The sequence below is a fragment of the Diadema antillarum genome, unplaced genomic scaffold (genome assembly GCF_040938485.1).
Source record: "Diadema antillarum isolate AM-2024a unplaced genomic scaffold, OU_Dant_1.0 scf00000008, whole genome shotgun sequence".
NCBI classification, from domain to species: Eukaryota; Metazoa; Echinodermata; class Echinoidea; order Diadematoida; family Diadematidae; genus Diadema; species Diadema antillarum.
The window spans coordinates 1,884,847-1,904,715 of NW_027270897.1; the positions used below are offsets into that span (position 1 = coordinate 1,884,847).

General features: G+C 37.3%; 1 protein-coding gene across 1 annotated transcript; it reads right to left on the reverse strand.

The window, feature by feature from the left end:
- Positions 1-444: 444 nt before the first annotated feature.
- On the reverse strand, positions 445-14,592 carry LOC139717830 (TLC domain-containing protein 2-like). The gene is made up of 4 exons (XM_071629329.1): positions 14,283-14,592; positions 8,498-8,580; positions 1,910-1,992; positions 445-1,077 (listed from the first exon to the last, which is right to left on the reverse strand). Exons 1-4 carry the CDS (start codon positions 14,525-14,527, stop codon positions 688-690), a joined length of 801 nt encoding a protein of 266 aa, XP_071485430.1. The 5' UTR covers positions 14,528-14,592; the 3' UTR covers positions 445-687.
- Between the last annotated feature and the right edge of the window lie 5,277 nt (positions 14,593-19,869).

Consider the following 19,869-nt stretch of genomic DNA (forward strand, 5'->3'; position numbering starts at 1 on the left):
AATGAAAATGAAAAGTATTCCTTACTTCTTGTCAAACATCATCCAGAGTACTAAACCCGCACCCCAATTCAACCTTCGTGATCACGTGTAGGATATGGTGACCTCTGGGACACCTAATGTCGCGGCAAAGCCCTATCCTGATCCTACTTCTTTTATCCTGTGTAACTGGCTCAAAGTTGTTGAATACTAGTGTCACCCCATAGATGGTATAAAGTTAATTTGGCGAAAGGAGACTAATCAATTCACTTTTTTTGTGAGTTTACTATTTGGTAGGGCCTACAGTATGGGTCACAACTGGAGACGAGCACCTGGGCACCATTTCTTAAAAGTTTTTACAACTACTGTTTCCACGGCAACAGCCATGCAACAACCAATCAGATGCTAGTTTTTGAGACACTACCATAGTATCTGTGACTGTAGCAACGTGCAATCATTGCACACCTCTTTATGAAATGGGCACCAGGTCTGCCTATAATGAAAATTAGGACCAACTTTAATTCTTCTTGCTGTAAAATTGAATGCTCTGCATGCTTTCTAGATTAAGGTAGAAAAAGAAGAGTTGTACGTCAAAGGTGAATTATATCACATACATGAAGAATTGAATGGAAGCATAGTGGATACCAACATTGGATAAATATGTTATTCAGCCATGCAGTGTAGTATACGCCTGTTGGAGGCGACCCGCCGCTATGAATCCATGATGTCGACGTCGTGCCTGGGGGTTGCACTCCTGCGGAGGTAGTCGCTGACGATGAGGCGGTAGAAGAGGATCTGGTTGATGACGAAGATGGCGCCAAGGGTGAAGGGGCCGGTCTTGCGGATGATCGGCGGCACGTCCTGTGAGGTGACGATGACCCAGACGCAGAGGAACCCCATGGAGCCAGAGCGGCACACCACGTAGGTGAGGACATTGAGGGCAGCGTTGATGCGGTAGACGATGTCCTGCTTGGAGTAGCCGTACATGAGGAGGAGCTGGCGGGCATGCAGGAAGATGGAGTTCAGCTCCAGGATCATGGCGATGTTGATGGTGGCGTAGAGCTGCCGTAGGGAGAGGATGGTGAAGCATAGGAAAAGAACCTGCAGGAATGCCAGAGAAAGAGACAGACAAATCATATCATTTAACATCAATTTAATATCAAGCTGTATGGACATTTCTAGTTTCTAACATAATGTGATTCAAAACTTTGATCACATGCTCAACGAATGTTTTTGAAGTGCAACTAGGATCATTTCATCTTCTTTTCTCAATATGGATGTCAGTGTGTTACAGCTAGACGACACCTCATGGTCCCTGCCGCATTTGTGGAGACCTAGAAGTGATTGAAAATGAGAAATCACGTCTTTAAAATTTACAGTCCTTGTGACATTTTTGAGAATACGAAATCGAGACCCCCAACTTCCTCAAAGCAAATGCATCAATTCATTAGCCCTGGCACTGGCAGCTCAAGTTAAAATCAAACGTCAGTCTTGAAAATAAGAATTACAAAGTTGTGCAATTCAAATTCCTCTCACAGTACATGTGCATGTAATATGGTACTGACATGCAGCTCATGATGTACTAACAGTGATACAAATTTGATGCAATATCTTGGTCATTACCACCTATGTGATACACCATATTCATTCTTATGGATCTTTCCCCTATGGTTCTTAATCTGTCAAAATTAGTCACAAAAGTCATTACCCAAAACATAACAAAATAATTGTGAAACTTTTGTCATCTTATCAACAGATGTTGGGTGTAGAGAGACAACATGTGTATACGTGTTTTTATTTATCAACTTGATTTGACATCAGGTCTTGTGTGTCATACAAAAAATATCATTATCCTTATAGTTCTCAGTTTGTCACAATCAGTCACAAAAGTAATAAAAAATACAATTTTGAAACTTTGGTCATTAAATCTTACCACCAGATGGTGAGTGTAGAGAGGCCAAGAGGTAGAGAAGGTATTATTGGACATCAGGTCGAGTGTGTCATACATAAAGTAACCTGGGGTGGAATCACACAAAGGGAAACATAAACAGAAGATGCAATGACTGTTTTAGCATGAGCATATACATAGCTTGTTGTTTAAGATCACTTTTCCCTTTAGTGTAGAGAAAGATTATTTTTCTAGAAAGGAAGAAAAACAATTGAGGCATGCAATCAATGAAGCAAAAGTCAATCTAAAAAGGGACAAAGTTTGTAAATGGCATGATTATTTGCATATCGAAGCACACACTGAGAACTTTTATTAGAAACAAAATCTAGACCCTTAGATAGGGTACATGACTGGTTCTTGCCAAAGTCTATTATTATAGGGATTTTAAAATTCTCTCAAACAACTTAAATTCTTTGCAAGATAACACACACAAAAGACAAGTTGGTTAATGACACAATTTCTATCTTTTTTTTATACAAAACCATATCATATCTTCCATTCCACTGGAATCTTATGAGTATTAACACACAGCTGGAAGTTATCGTTCAAAACTGTTTCATTCTTTTTACTCTTCATCATGAAAGGACATTTGCTCCACAGCACAATTCTGTGTATAAAATCAACAGTCACATCAACTGAAGGTCGATCAAATCTTTCACGTTTTAAATATGGAATTTTAATCTCACATTTTTGATAAAATGCAGCTGCTTCATTTCAAGCCTCTACATTAGCGGATGGACCCATACAGCCTGTATCTTCAAAACATCTTCCCAGCGGGCACAACCGGAGATTGTGACCTACAGCGCTGTAGTCTCAGACTGATCAATTTATATATTATGAATATGATACAAATATCCTCAGGAACAAGAAGCCAGCTGATAAAGCAAGTAAATAGGAAACTTGTAATCGAAGGACATGCAGGTTGTATTACAGCAACGGCATTAATAATAGAACGTAGTGCTTGCCTGATAGCCTTAGTTTAGTCATAAACTTGAAAGGATGAAACCTAAAAGAAATAACCTATCAAATGGCCTGAAATGCACTTTCATTTAATATCTTTTTAATTTGGATTTTTGTTTTTCATTTGCATTTCTATTCATCTGTTGAGTGTGTGTGTGTCAGTGTGCGTGTATGTGTGTGTGTGTGTGTGTGTGTGGGGGGGGGGGGGGGGTTGAGGAAAGGCATGAATTCATAACCATACACTTGCCATGGCATAAAAGCATCAAGACGTCATTGATATGGCTTCAGAGACATTGTTTGCTTCTGAAGGTTTTTTTTTTTTAATATGTATACAAACATACTGTGTCGATGTGTATAACATATATTTAGATACAAGTTTCATAACGTGAGAGCTAGTACCAGTATACCCTAACCTTAAAATAGAACTACACTTGTAGTTCACAATAAGATATAACCATGTAAGGTTTTTTGGTTTGCATTATTTGTTTGGGTTTATCACACTCTACGCTTTGGGATTTTAAGATATGATGTACATGATGTCGAGCTTCTTTCATTTGTCTTAGTTGAACACAACAATTTGTTTGAGTATAAACTTACCCAAAGAGGTAAAAGGACTGCATACATGGAATGTTGCAGCTTTGATATGTTCCATGCTTTCATGCTCAATTTAAAGGGACTGTACAGTGCTGGATGAGGTGGGGATTCATGTTTTGAACATTCCTAATTGAGATAATGAGAAACCTTTTATGAAATGTGAAAGAGCGTGCAATTTTAAGAAGGATTCAACGTTACTTGATGAAAATTGGTTTTCAAATGGCTGAGATATCCAAAGAAGTGATAATAATAAAAGGCGACAGGCCACGGCTTTTATTAGGATCTCTTTGTTTCACCTTGTTTTTGGATATATCTCAGCCATTTCAAAACCAATTTTTATCAAATAAACTTTTGATACCCCTTAGAACTGCATGCTCTTTGACATCTCATAGAGTGGTTTCTGAATATCTCGCAAAACGTTAAAAGCTAAATCCTCACCTCAACCAGAACTGTACACACCCTTTAAAATCACATGAAAACAATGACATGCAAACAGTTTAGGAGGTATTAAATCTAAAATAAAATTTTATGATTTGCAAATTTGTAAACAAGTAAAGTTCACGAAAATTGGCTCAATGCTTGAAAGATACACACACACACACACACACACACACAAAATCAATGGGGACTTTTCCATTTTTACAGTGACCCTAAACTATGAGCCATTGGTGCAATCAGTGAATTAATTCAAATATGTTCTCCTTTTGTAATGTTTGGCTAAATACAGAATAGCTGATTAGTTCCTCAATAGATAAAGATTTCACCCTTCCTTGTTGAAAGGTTCTTGCAAATTAGTCTACCCCATGCATACTGTAAAAGTGGAAATTTTCGCGGTGTTGAAATTTTCACGCATTTCGCACAACCAGAAGCTAGCGTGAAAATAAAAGCACGTGAATATTTTTGCTTGCCATATGTTCCTGTGTGGGATGTCTTGATTCCGCAGAATTAAAAAACACGCGAAACTCCTCTTACCTGGCCAAGCGCGAAAAATTAGTTGCACGAAAATATCCACTTTTACGATACATGGATATAACCATGTAGCTTGAAGGTCACACACCATTCACCATTCACATCAATGACATCCTGTGCAAACATAATCTTGTTATCTTTACGTCACATCACCTGCTAAGTACTTGTACACACACCTGCAATGATTAACTAGATACTCGACCATGTACAAGTATGTGTACACTGGTTCATCTCAGGAGATGTATTCAGTGATCTGTAAAATATTTCTGTTACTATGTCTTTCATTCACCAATCTGTTCACTGATACTCTTGATATTTACCAGACATATTTTCATTATATTGCACATCTGCCTCTGTTCATAGAGACCACACAGGGAGGAACGCGGTCATTGTCAATATTGGGAACAAAATGAAGTAGAATAATGTACTGTGTACATCAAACAGTCACAGAAACTTTCAATGCCGACTCTTGAATACAATCGTAAACAAAAGGAATTATGCACATCATACTGGTACTTTGAATATTGCAGTGATCTATCAGATGATCAGCATACAGAGTTATAAAAGTCTTGACATACAGTACAATGTATCTGAATTCATACGAGGCTCTTACTGCTTTCACTGAGCAATGATATCAGGTTGCAATGTTCAGCATGAAAATTATATGGGGTCTTGATATCATTACTTAAGGAGGTTCAAGCCCTGTATTTCCAACAGGCTATTCAAACAGGAGCTCTGTATAATATGTTTCTATGGATGGATGTACAGGAATTCTCGCAGAGCGTTTGTGCCTTTGATGATCACAGTTTAAAGCCACCGCCTTTCTGCAAGAAATCTAAAGATTCGTTCTGAATTCTAACATTATGTCAGGTATATTCTGCTTTTAATGAATGAAATGTCACCTAATGTTAAAACAGACAGGAAATATAAAGTCAATCCCATTAACAGAAGCATAAATCAGAGTTGTGTGTTGTTAAAGTATTTAAAACTGCACCCTCCTGAGATGCCATTTCCACTTTCCAATAAACAAAACTGACACTTTGCTTGGGTTGCAGCTAACGCCAGTAAATTTGGTGCAAATACTTTTTACTGTTTATATCACAACCAGCTTTTCAGCACTTCAAATTGAATTCAAGAGTCACTAAAGCATTATTGCAAGCTACCAACAGAGTGATTCTCATTATTAAACTTTGTACAGATAATCTCTTTGATAAATGAGAGGGACTTTAAAACATGATATCAGAATATTTGGAAGCAAACAAGAAACAGAAACAAATACGCAAGGATCACACCCACAAATATCTTGAACCCCTAATTGACAGAAATCAAACAATAATGAGCACACTGCAACCTATTGTATCTCGTTTCATATCATGTGTGTGTTGTGATGCCCAAAACAAAGTGGCTGGGATACACTCATAATCAAACATGCATTGCTGACCCACTTTTAAAGGGTACATACACTTCATTACACTGCAGTTTGGGTTGAATGCAGATTACAAGTCTGTGTATCAGCATTCCATCTGATATACATGTAAACTTGAGCAATATATTCAAACTATCAATGCCACAAGAATTACCATTCAAAAATGACCAGAGAAACTTTATAATTATTATAATCATTGGAACTATGTATCTTTTATTCAGCATTTTTCTTGCTTGAACATAGCTTGAGTACTGATCATGTCATATGTCATATTTTGTGTATATGCAAAGCATTCTTTATATTTCACAATTCATTCTATCCAATCGATTGAACAAAAGGCATTTTTTGCATGCTGCCTGTCTGGAGACAGCTAGTATTGTGGGATATTTGTCTTGATAGAAAAGTAATCAAATTTTGTAACTTTGATCATCAAAGATCATTTCCTTTCATTCTATTTATTAAGTCATTACATCACTCACAGTATTCAATACTTTTTGAAAAAGAGGATGGGGTATTAAGGAGAGACATTTCTTACCACACAGCAGCATTATTAAATCCAAAATATAGTACTTGGAACGGCTCAAATTTCATCTTCCATCATTTGGAATTCCTTCATATAACTGTTATAAATTGAAAAGGACTACAAAGAAACTTACCTGGCTGTCACGATTTGCCAGGATAATAAGTTGTTTTGGGGTGTTTTGAGATTAAAAGTGTAGAATAATTGTGAAAATCTGTGCATTTTTCAAGTCTACAACTTTAACCAAAGACTTGTACATGTATGTGGCCAGGGCGCAGGGCCCGCTGAAGGGCCCCGGAAGCTCTACAGTTTTATCCATAGATGCACCCTGGTGCTATCTTAGACATATTTTTAAACATATAGGCCTGAATTCACGAAGGTGGTACAATTGAAACCATGGCTTAAACCATGGACAAAGACAGTAGTTTTGTACGAGGTGCCAGGTGTCTCATGGCCTATTTCGTTACGAAATCAGTCATTTTGTCGATGTAATGTTAACATTTTGTAACAACATAAATAATACGTTGATGTTATCGATGAAATAACTGATTTCGTAATGAAATAGGCCATGCGACACTTGGTGCCCCATAAAAAATTACGGTCTTTGTCCATGGTTTAAACCATGGTTTCAATTGTACCACCTTCGTGAATTCAGGCCATGATGACAAAAGCTATGTTGGGCGAGAGAAAATATTGATCTTGTGTGGGCGAGTGAGAGACTTTGAGAAAATGGCCTCAAAGTGGGAAATCTCCCACCCAAAGCAGGACAGTTGGAGTCTCTGCTTAACTTCTTTATCACAGAAATGTCACTTAGTGTACTGAACAATTGTAATCTACACCAATTAAACCTATCAGAGATTAAGGACTGCAAACAAATTGGGGGTAACGTTGACATTGAGGAGTTAATCCTTGAACTGCTAACTTGAGATAAAATCAACACTTCGCAAATCTACGTATACATGCACATCTGCTTTGAATCAATATTGTGAAACTTGTATGTAAGAGCGACTCAAGGAATTGGGATAAATTATATCATCTTTTTGCTTTTCATTCAAATTCCTGCATGTTTGTCTCAGATGAATCTTTGAAATTAAGACTTTTCCTCCTTCAACTTGTTTGAATTACCCTTTATCATTGCGAAGTAGGACTCGGGCATTATTTGCCCCACTACACAATTATAAGTATGATGTGTAGACCTTGAACAATGCATGTTATGTTTACCATGATTGGCATTCTTTTTCATGGTCAGGTAATCATCTGCTCAAAGGATACAACTCATCTGTCGAGAATGAGAAGTGCGTTAAGTTACAGTATCTTGAACTCTATGGGCTTATAATCAACTTTATCATCAATTTTAACTCTTCATAAAGCAGGACCCTAAAATTTCATCTGTTCTAAACTTTGCCGTAGAAGAATTGCACTTTTGTCATCTTTTTTTGTATGTACATGTACATGATTAATGGAAAACTGGGAGGTGATTACTTTGCCAGCCCACTATTTGCATCTATATGTTCTCATCAACTGTTCAAGAACCTCTGTGCAAAAATTTGCAAATCTTTAGAATTTAACAACTTCCTTATTCTTACTCCGATTTTGATCAAATTTTCACTGTCATGCTTGTCATTTTTGTTTCTTTTGTTTTCAGAATAACTTTCACCTGACCAGTCCAGAATTCCCCTTGCACAATCAATCTGTTACTGGTGAATTTGGAGACAAGTAATATTTCCACATTCTAACTTCACTGAGGCTATTGTGGAATATATAGAAACTTTTTCATCATGGCCTGACCTACAGTGTATTTCTTTTCCCCAAAATTCTTGTTAATGTTGATATAATAAACAGTAGAAGTTAATCCTGCACAAAAACTCCTGAAGTGCTAAAAAGGTTGAGCAAAATGCAAACCACTAATAATATCGTACAATCAGCTTCGAACAAACTTCAAACACATGACATTCATGGCGGAAATACGAACATGTGACAGTATCGTCAAGGTCTACATTCATTATAACAAACAGACTTCCTCTCATGGCCTAGTTAGTCCGTGACAGGAAATGCGGTAGACCTTGTTTGGCATCTCTTAGAATGTTTGAATAGGAATACTCACCACCAGAAAGAGCTATGATGACCTCGGAACCCAGGGTGTAGCCATTGACCAAGTCTTCTTGTAATTCTGGGTTGGAAAAGAAGCTATCATGGGAAGAGCAACAACATAGATTTAATAAGAAATAAATCAATTACAGAGCAAATGAAAGAATAAATACTGTAAATAAAAGAATGAATAAAAATATGAGAACATTAGTTTTTCTTCAAATCTATGATGGAATTTCATACATGTATATTTCTCCTTTTAAGAGTTAAGAAACTTGGGGAAAACATGATCAATAGATAGTAATTAATGACAGTAAACTAATTTTCTTTCAAATTGTGCACATTATCAAAGTATTTGATAGAAAATGACACCAGAATATACAATGTAAACAGAACTAGCAAATTTTTCATCAAAGAAGTCCAATCAATGTCAAATAGAAGGAATATTCATGAAAGGAAAATGCAACAAAACGCACATCGTAAGCTTGAAATGATGGTGGCCTGAGAATAGGGTAGTGGAGCATTTGAAAAATAGACAGTAAATCTCTTTGTATCTCTTCTTTTCTTTCATTTTTATTTAGTTGTTGGTGTGGGGGGGGGGGGGGCTTGGGGCTTGGGTTGTTTTATTTTCTGTTCTTTGTTAAATTTTTCCTCTTTTTTGTTATTTGTTTGTTTGTATGTTTGTTTTTCTGTTGTTGTTTTGTTTTGTTTTGTTTTGTTTTTGTTTTTGTTTTTGTTTTTTTTTTGTTTTTTGTTTTTTTTTTGGGGGGGGGGTATGCTCCTGAAATATCTTCACAGCACATGAAGAAAACCGACTTGTAAACAACATTCATACAGTACAGGGCTAGCAGCACTGAACAGGGAGTGTGAGTGAGACAAGGGGGGGGGGGGGGGGGGGGTGGTGTAGATTGGCTCATTTACCATCATCTGAATGGTGTGCAATCAGGTGTGTACCCAAATAATGAGAGGATGAGAACATGATAAATGGGTGAAGCTATGGACCTGGCAGCCCTGCATTGTATACATGGGACATGAAGCACGACAGTGGTACCTCACTGGCCTCAATCAAGGTTACATTTTCATCACAGATTGTCTATTTTGCAGATGACTGGCTACTATATATAGGGCTTTTTACACTTGTAAATTTTTGCTTAGCCCCGGACCAACGGTGGGGCTAAGGGGGGGGCTAAGGGGGGGGGGGGGGGGCCTTAGCCCCACCGTTGGTACGGGACTATCCTTAGCCCACTTTCTGTTTACACTCGTTTTTGCCAAAGTGGGCTAGCCCCACCGATAGTACGGTACTATCTGGCCCTGCAAAATAGCAGGGGTTAGCACCGCAATTGCGGTGCCAAGCAAGTGAGTGTAAACAGAACGAAAAAATAATCCTGGGCTAAGCGACGGAGACGAAGTCCGACCCTCACTGACCAATCAGAAACGAGGTAATCAAGTGCTGCCGGTGCGTGCGTGTACGTGTACAGTACACAGCGTAATTATGAATATTCATGTGGTTTGGAAAGTCCGGGGCTAAGAAATACGAGTGTAAAAAGGTCAGTTTTCTCCTTAGCCCCGGACAAGAGATAGTACGGGACTAATTGGCGAGTGTAAAAAGCTGAAAAAATTGGGACGGGACTAACGATAGTCCTGGGTCAGAGAAAGTCCGGGGTTAAGAAACACAAGTGTAAAAAGCCCTTAAGAGTACTTTTAACCTGCATTTGAATAGAACTCAAATTGATGCACTAACATTCCCCTATGGATGTAAATGCTGATAATACAGAATGCCTACACATGTATACCACTAATACAGAATCAATCATACCACTGACCAGGGCCCATCACACATGGTTGGGGGGGGGGGGGGGGAGGAGGTTGCACATCAGAATGCGATCTCTGGAGTGTCTTTGTGGATAAAAATAAACAACAACAACAACACACCATCGTCAACCATATCTCAACTAACTGCACTTTACACACATCTGAGGGATTGCTTTTAAACAGGAAAGAAACATGTTTCTTTGACACTTAACCCATTGAGGACGAGTCCTGAATATACTCGGCTGAAATACTCAGGCAAGTGTCTATGGGAAATGCCTGTTGTCGATAGCAAAATCAAACCATCCTCAACGGGTTAAAGATGCCTTCACTTCGGGGGTCTCTACTTTTCATTCATCACTGATGTTTTTGATTATCCATTTCTTTGATAAAAGATTTCAAACTACAAATATCTTTAACTGTCATTCTTTCCTGATATGGCTTTGACCTATAAAAATGAAAAACAAACATTGAAAAAAGTACGGACAGTGCCATCAAGGGTAGTTAAGATTCAATAAGATTTATACTGGTTTTGCGCCTCTCATCTTCTGTCACAACATTGGGTGACAGGTTCCATTCCGGCTGGTTCCTTTTTTTCCTACGTTTTCAAAAATGTAGATCAGCAGTTGTGATCTTACAAATTTCATTTGGAAAGAGGGCAGAACAGATTGAAGAAAACTCACACACATCATATTTCCCTTCTGCTTAATAATCTATTGCTTTTATTTACAACTAAAGCTTCTTCCACCCTCTATATCTGGCTTTCATACAAGCTGTATGGTACAATGGATTTTGTCAAAACAGAATGGTTCTTTCACACCTTTGCTGCCTTTCTGCTGAAGCTTCAAATGGGATCACTCAGAGACAGATTAAGAGATCACAAAATGGCATTTAGACTTTTAAAACTATCAGTTATATACAGCTATTGCTCAGCATGCAATTGACACTTTGGCTGGTCAACAACAAAGAGAAGGATGAAGTCCAAATAATTGAATCGAACCTACTTTTGGTCAAGGAAGGTCAATTTGATACAAAGGGATCTGGATTAGGTGGACTAATCCTGCTTTGAATAGGGACTCTGTATACACATCTATTGTCCCTTATCTCTTCTCAAGTGCATCAATGTGAAATAATCACTCAGCTCCAGAAAGTCCACAGTAGTGGACAAATGCTAGCCAGTTGTTTAATCATGACTTTATTTCAGTTCAAGGCAATGTGGGTAGAACATAAACAAAAACCGGGTACAGCGTTTCATTCAAAATGAATGGCAGGTTAAAACATGTACAGGTTGGTTGAGCCCTTAACTTTGTTGCAGGACTAATAGATGTTTCTTGAAAATATAATACACTAGGTAAGTCATTGCACTCTGCAGGCTTTTCCATATTTTCACAAAGCACAAGTATCACCTCCCAAAGTTTAAATTGATAATTCTATATTTGTTGAAACTTCTACTATTCTGTTTGATCAATGTATTTGGTTGAGGTGGGGGTTCAGGTTTTGACTTTTTGTGAAATAATTAGAATCCACTTATATAATATATTTTAATAAGACGTTGATTGAGAACATGTCTAATAATAATTATTCTAAGAGGAATTCGAAGTCAATTTGATGACAATCAGTTTTGAAATGGCTGAGATATCCAAAATGAAAGTATCAGTAAAACAAAGTAGTCCCAATAAAAAGTGGGTCCTACCTTTTATTGTGATCTCTTTATTTCTTGATATATCTCAGCCATTTCAAAACCAATTTACCTCAAATAAACTTTGAATTCCTCTTAGAAATGTAAGCTCTTTCATTTTTTTTTCTAGAGAAGTTTCTCATACAGTGTACTCTCACAAAAAAGTTTGAAACCTGAAGCCCCATCTCAACCAAAACTATACAATCCTTTTAATCCTGAAGTCAATCAGAATATAGAGTCACTCAAATTGCACTTTAAAAACAATAAGTTACAATTTGACACTTAACCCTAAAATAGCATGTGGATTGAGAGTCCATGCAGCAATGTTTAGAACACATCAGTGAACATTTGAGGAAAATTGGACAATCTTTTCAGAAGTCATACATTTTGTAAGTTCTGGTGCTGCCATTGCTGGAGGAAAAGACTACTACAAATCAGAATGTATTATACGAAGAAAGATTATCCATGGATGTATTATTTTTTTTAATCTGCAAAATTTAATTTTTGAAATAAGAAGTATGCATTCCCTTGACTTGTTGCTGATGTACAGTGTACATGTACTGTATGGTACCAGTAAGAGATTCTCCCTGCTTTCTGAAAGAGACAAGTCAAGAGCTCTTTCATTGTGCTAGAAAAGTGAAAATATGGTGATTTTTCTTTACATTTTCTTTGAAATATTTTCCATTTACATGCGAAGACATAAACTGTGGTTTTCAGTCTTCTCATCCAGCGATGGTGGTACAACTTTACAAAACTTCATACTAAAGTTTTGAATGGATTATCTAATTTTCCTCAAACTTTCGCTAATAATATGTGATATGTTCTAATAATATGGCTACATTCACTCAATCCCATATCCATATGTTCATTTGGGTTTCATTCCCCCTAGAAGGGAAATTACAGCCAAATATACAAGTATAGTAGCCGAGACCAAAGAACACAGTCACAGAACAGTTCCTGCATGTCTCCTTGTTTTGTACTAGTTCAAATTTCCATGTTTTGTGCCTACTGTTTGCCGATGCTCACTTATTTGTAGATAGGAGAGGAGAAAAAAAAAGGAGCGGCAGAACGTGGGCGTTGAGTAGTTTGTCTAGTGTTGCTGTAACCGCAGCAGCGACCCCATGCGGACAAATACGTACCGTGCTGTGTTACAGCGCCCCGCGACGGGGTTAGTGTTGCTGTAGACATCATAAAGACCAGGTCACATTCCGGGTGACCTCCACCCAACCCACGCTTAAAATGTAAATGAAGAATATATAGGCCTAATGAATGTGTTCACACCATATTACATGGCAATTTACATGTACCTCCCAAGGACTACTGTATACGCTATAATTTTCGCGTACATAAATTTTCGCGAATTGCCGCTGTCACACATTTTCGCGAGTGGTTAAATTCGCGATTGGGGGACCAGAGAAAATATGAAGTGGCAAAGAAAATGTGAATTTTCAACTTACTAGCAAATAAGAATGATACTAGTTATACACTGCATGAAAAAAACTTACCAAACTCTGCGAACTAGTAAGTTAGAATTCAACATTTTTGAAGTGGTTAAGTCCATCGCGCTAGATTTGTGACGAGTGGTCCCCTTGCGATAATGGATTTGGCTCTCTACAGTATTCGTAAGTAGATGTGGACGTGCGTAAACAAGCTTATAGCCAGTATGGTCTGTTCGGTAAGCCGTGACATGGTATACTAGTACTGAAATGTTCGTATCATCAAGGCAAGGGATTAATTTTGGAAGGTAATATTTTCGCGTGTTGTTAATTTCGCGAATAGCTCCCGACTCGCGAAATTCGCGAAAATAAAACCCCCGCGAAATATATAGCGTATACAGTATCCCCCACCACATACTCTGATAAGGTACAGTTAGATTAGAGTTTGAGATCATGAGATTAGGGTTTGGGTTAGATTTTAGGGCCATTAGGGTTAGAGTTTTGGTTAGGACTTAGGAGTAGGATTAAAGGTTCAGGATTAAGTAGGATTAGCGTAAGGGGAAAGTTCTGGGGTAACTAATTGTCCAGGGCCGGGGTAACTGCCATGGAACCGTTCACACATATCACATCACATATTAGACATTGGTCATTAGTGAAGAGAGCTGTAAAACAAGGCAAATGGATACATGTTGTCAGTCGCATTTCGAATGACAACACAGCTGAAAGCACTGAGAGAGCATTCCATGCCTTATAAGTACTGAATCATTCCACCGCTGTCGAAAAAGGGCAACCAACAGTCAGCTCAGTAACCCCGCAACACGCTGACAAAAAATAGATGCAGGTATAGGGGCGCTCAGGCGAGGGAGATAACCACTTACCAGTACGTGCCGTATATTCCGACAATCAGGGCGTGGACAAGCGAGCACATCGCGTTGCGCCATTTGTGTCGATTTTTGTCGGCATATTTCGCGGGTGGCGAGACATAATTCAGAGACTTGTTCAGACAGAAGAAGCCGAAAAACGACAAGCACGAGGTGGCTATGCTGACATCCGAAAGGATCATCATTTTCGAAATGGAAATGTCTTGCCCCGCTCCGTGCTGTTCTGGATGGAAGATGGTCATATTCACACGCAAATGTTATGTAACGGAGATTGATGATCGGATGAGACGTAGAGATCGACCTTCCGTGCCCGGCTACGCTCCCCGGACGCGACGGGTGTTTTGATATCTGTCTGGCACTGGTCTGGGAGAGCAATGGGTGCACACGGCGTCTCTCCCCTGTTCACACTCGATCGCACACTCTCTCCTGACACAGATTGTTCAGTTTTAGGTCAAAGGATGGCGTGATCCATCGAACCGGCTGTCAGACATCTGGGGGGTGTTTCATCAATATAGTCAGCGCTGACTATTTCAGTAAAATCCTTAATTTAGGGTTAGTTAAGGGTTTTTGTAGATATTTAATATGGCCGCAACATATAATGTATTCCTTATAAATGGTGAACAATTGAAAATACTTTTTTTTTAATTTGAAATACTGAAAAGCCAATCATCTTTTTTTTTTGACGTGTCCTATATTCAACATGTAACAGCTTTGAAGGAGAAACTGTTCTTATATTCACAGATAAAGCAACAATACTTCAGTGACCATCATGTGAATGAACGAGGAATAGCGAAAATGATGTTGATTGCACAAACTGCATAATCTAATTACAATGTTACAGAAACAACGCGTCCATCTGTAACAAAGAACGAGAAAAAAAACACAAACGAAGCAAGCTCCATAATCAGTCAAGCAAAGCCAAAAGCACAATAAATTAAACAAAGTAAAGCAGCGTGAATTAAAACGAATATAGTTAATCATGAAATACAATAAGACGTTAAGACAAACGAAAAAAAAAAAGGAAATAAAAAAAAAAGAGGGAGAATCATATACACGTAGCTCTGGTAGGACGTTATCTGTGTTTCCAGCATCAAATTCTTGTTTGATGCAGCATACTTAATGATGCCGTAAATTTTGTCCGTTTGGGAGGAAAATAATTATATTGTATATGTATTTGCAATATCTACGAAGACAGATAGAATTTGGGGAAAATGTTTTGAAAATTACCAAACTTGCAATTATTCCTTTTTTATACCTTTTTTACATCTTGTGGAATTCCTCTCCTCTCCAAATTATACTGCCGGCATGATATGACATGGAGTGTTAACTAGCTTCAGATCTGATTGATATAAACACAATAAACTGAGAACAGGGGCGGATACAAGAATTCCGTCAAGGGGAGGCGCCTTTACAAAATTTAAGGGGGTGCATGCACCCCCCCCCCCACCCCGCACCCCCTTCCCTCCAAAAATATTATTTTTGATTTCTTGATAATAAAGAGTGGGCGCGCGCCCGGTGCGCCCCCTCTGGATCCGCCACTGCATGCTAAGTATAGATGCAGGATATTTACTCAATAATTTTGAAAATTTTCAAAATGGAATGGAAGCTAAGATGCAGTACTTGTAATATGCATTCCCCTAACAAACATTATCAATAAGGTGCAAAAAAAAAAACCCCAACCCAACAACAAACAAACACGTAACCATGTACGGGCAGACTAAGGTAACCTATATACAATGTATAAAGTGACTACAACACATCTAACATTGACAACAAAGCTAAACCCTACAGGTGTGTTTTGGCAGGTGTGACTCCATTTACGGGGTGCAAATTTTATGTCCTGTAATACGCCATTTAGAGTCCATTTTCTGAGGTGATTACTCTCTTAATTTCTAGGATTTATTTTTAAGTCCTAAGGATTTATTTCTTTAAGTCCAAGCGGACTGTAAATACAGACAAAACCTTAGGACTTAAAAGTAAGTCTTAGCTAGGATTTAAAAATTTAAGTCTATGTTCGACTTAAATTTCAAGTCTATAGGATTTATTTTTTAAGTCTTATTAGATTACATTTAAATCTTTCTTAGACTTGTTTTTAGAATAAATCCAGCTTGGATTTAAACGACGAAAGACTTATTTTAAGCCTTCCTTGGATTTATTTCAAATAAATCCATCATGGATTTAAACTCAGACTACTGAAAATGACAGCCAATTGATGCACTTTCTTCACATGTAAAGGTCTATTTATTTTAACAAAATCAAACTGATGCATTTTTCACAAACATCGATAAGTTACAAAATATACAGATGATTGTCATACACATGTAGGCTCCAGAAAAAATGAAATACGACATGATGAAAACAGAGCATATTTTGCAATAGTCTCAGATGGTCACATCTTCACATTCATGTTACTGATGCTTCTTTCACTGTGTTCTGTAAACAAGTTACTAGACGACTGGAACCTTCATTGCCAAATAGATTACTTTTTTTCACTTTTTTTTTTAAATCTTGCAAGATGACTCCATACGACTCGATTCACTTTCATTTTATGTATTTCTTTCCCTGGTGAGCATCGTTAAGTCGTAAGATGGAAACTATGAACAAATATAAGATTATATATGAATTCTAATAACAAATTTTAGAAATGATGCTGTGTAATAAACAATACAGCCTCCATTAAGTTGACGTTTAGATTTACACGCTTTGTACGTCCCATGCATGCAATTTAAAGAATTATTTGATTTTTTGGAATGATGCACAGTATAAATTTTATCAACAGGGAAGTAAAGGCCAAAATTAGTGTAATCAAATTAGAAAAGAGAATAAATTTCCCTACACAGAATGGTGTAAAGACTATGAAAATCAGCTACGAAATAAGGAAGATATGCCTCTTTTCAATTTCACACATTTCCAGAAAACAGATCTTGTCCAGTCTTTATGAACGTCCAAATGAGGGAATTGATGATGTCATTCCTTCAAAATATTTTTACACTTTTCACCTGCATGTATTTGCATATTCATACGGACTAGTCAAGAAATGTTTTCTGAAAACGTGTTACATTTCCTTATTTCTTACCAGACTTCCCTAATTTTTCCACTATTCCGTAGGGAAAATTTACAATTGAATCCAAACTGTATTACATACAACAGTAGGGAGCAAGATCTTTGTAAACTCTGAAGTAAATTCACCTTAAAACATTAAGAAGCTCAAATAACAATTAACATTCTAAACTTACTTCTAAAATTCCTTGAATATCGATTGTCTGAAATGGATTTACATAAGTACATTTCCATACTGCATTTTGGCAGACAAAATGTTTGACAAAAGAATATTATACAAATTCCTGCTTAATCTATTGATATTTAAGAATCCATCTCAACTGATGACAGGGAACCATCTCAAGAGACTGTTCAAGTGAGATGGACCACTAGTTTCTTAATTACTTTGATGTCATATCTCGTAACAAAGCTCTAGTGATGCAATCTGAATTTTTAACTAGAATTATCACTCATTGTGATTAATATACCCCCACCCACAATTGAGGGAATTAGCTCAACCAGGATTATTTTTTCTTACTTTTTAATAAAGAAAAAAATTACCATGGCAATGCACTGTTCCACCTCTCAAATCAAGTGCTCAAAAACTGAGTGAGCAAGATAAATAAACTGACGATTTCTATGGTTTTTACTAAAAATTGTGTAACCATGGCAACACAATGTTGGACATTAAGAAAAAAATGAAGTTTGCACAACTATAGGCCCTATATCATAGCCGTCATATGTGCCAAATTTCAAGCTAAATGCTAAAAGGGTGAGGGGTTTAGTTGAATTCACATTAGTGTATCATTTTCATGCAAAATATACTGTTACCATGGCAACACATTTTCCACACTGACAAAAGATTTTTGCACATCTAGGTAATGTAGAGGTAACATGTGCCAAATTTGAAGCCAAAATGCTCTAAACAGAGACAGGAGAATCGAAATGTTTGTATGATTTTCATTGAAAATGCACCGTTACCATGGCAACACATTGTTTAACAATGATGAAATATGAAGTTTGCATATTTCTGAGCTACAATGGTTGCCTGTGCCAAATTTCAAGTCAAATGCTCAAAGACTGAGGGAGTTACCTGAATCCAAAATATTTTTGTATGATTTTCATTCAAACTATGTTGTTACCATGGCAACACAATGATCAACAATGACGAAAGGGTAAGTTTGCACATGTACGTACCATAGTGGTCAGGTGTGCCAAATTTCAAGCTAAATGCTCAAAGACTGAGGTTGTTACATGAATCCACAATATCTTTGTATGCATTTTAGTGAAAAGATGCTGTTACCATGGCAACGCATTGTTCACCATTGATGAAAGATTAAGTTTGCACATCTATATGCTAAAGTTGTTGCATGTGCCAAATGTCAAGCCAATTACTCAAAGAGTGAGGGAGTTAACTGAATCCACAATATTTTTGTATGATTTTCATTCAAAATATGCCGTTACCATGGCAACACATTGATCGACACTTACGAAAGAATACGTTTACACATCTACATACCACAGTGGTCTTTTGTGCCAAATTTCTAGCTAAATGCTCGAAGACTAAAGGAAGTTAGCTGAATCCACAATATTTTTGTATGTTTTTTGGTTTAAAAAAAGCTGTTACCATGGCAACGCATTGCTCACCACATTGTTTCCATATCTATATACCATAGTGGTCAACTGTGCCAAATTTCAAGTCAAATGCTCTAAATTTGTTTAAGGTGCCCATCTGCGCTGAATCTATCCTTCCTCGTGGGTTCAAGCACATACTTTGGCTGGAAAACCAAAGTTTATTTCTTTATAAATAGAGAGTTTCATATTAAAGTGTTTAGCCACAACGTCATAATGAATATAGCAACAAATCAGCGCTCAATAAATGTGATGGACAATGGCTCAACAACACTGTGGGAGTGATGAAAATTAGGTAATCGTTGAATAATTACAAAAGTGTTCAGGGGAACTTAAACTTTCTTCTTTCAATTTAAATCAATGCGGATCTGGCATTACTTTTTTTTTTCATCATCAACCAAACATAATATACAGAAAACAAGCCAAAGATGAACAATAAATAAATTGAAACTGGACATGTATAAAAACTTGAAATATTGTTTAAATGTTCACGTAGCAATGCAAATGCAAAAGTGAGGCACACACATACATGATAGCACCTCTAAAGGAAACATTGCGGCATTAACTTTCCTTATTGTGTTATTTTCATTTAAAAATGCACAAAAAAAAATTACAAGGAAACTTTACTACAACCAGGGCATGACAGACATGCTTCTTGTGTGCATGGATTTGTAGCTCAATATAAATGGAAAAGTGAGGCACACATAACATAACTCAATATCCATGAGTCAAACATTATGCATGATAGTATCTTCAAAGGAAACATTGCAGCATTTTACCTGTGTTACTTTGATTTAAGAATTCACCGAAAATTAAGAAAACTTTGCTGCACATCAGGGCAAGTCAGATATGCTTCTTGTGTGCATGGGTTTGTGGCACAATGTCGGAAAATCTTACTAGCATCATACACTGA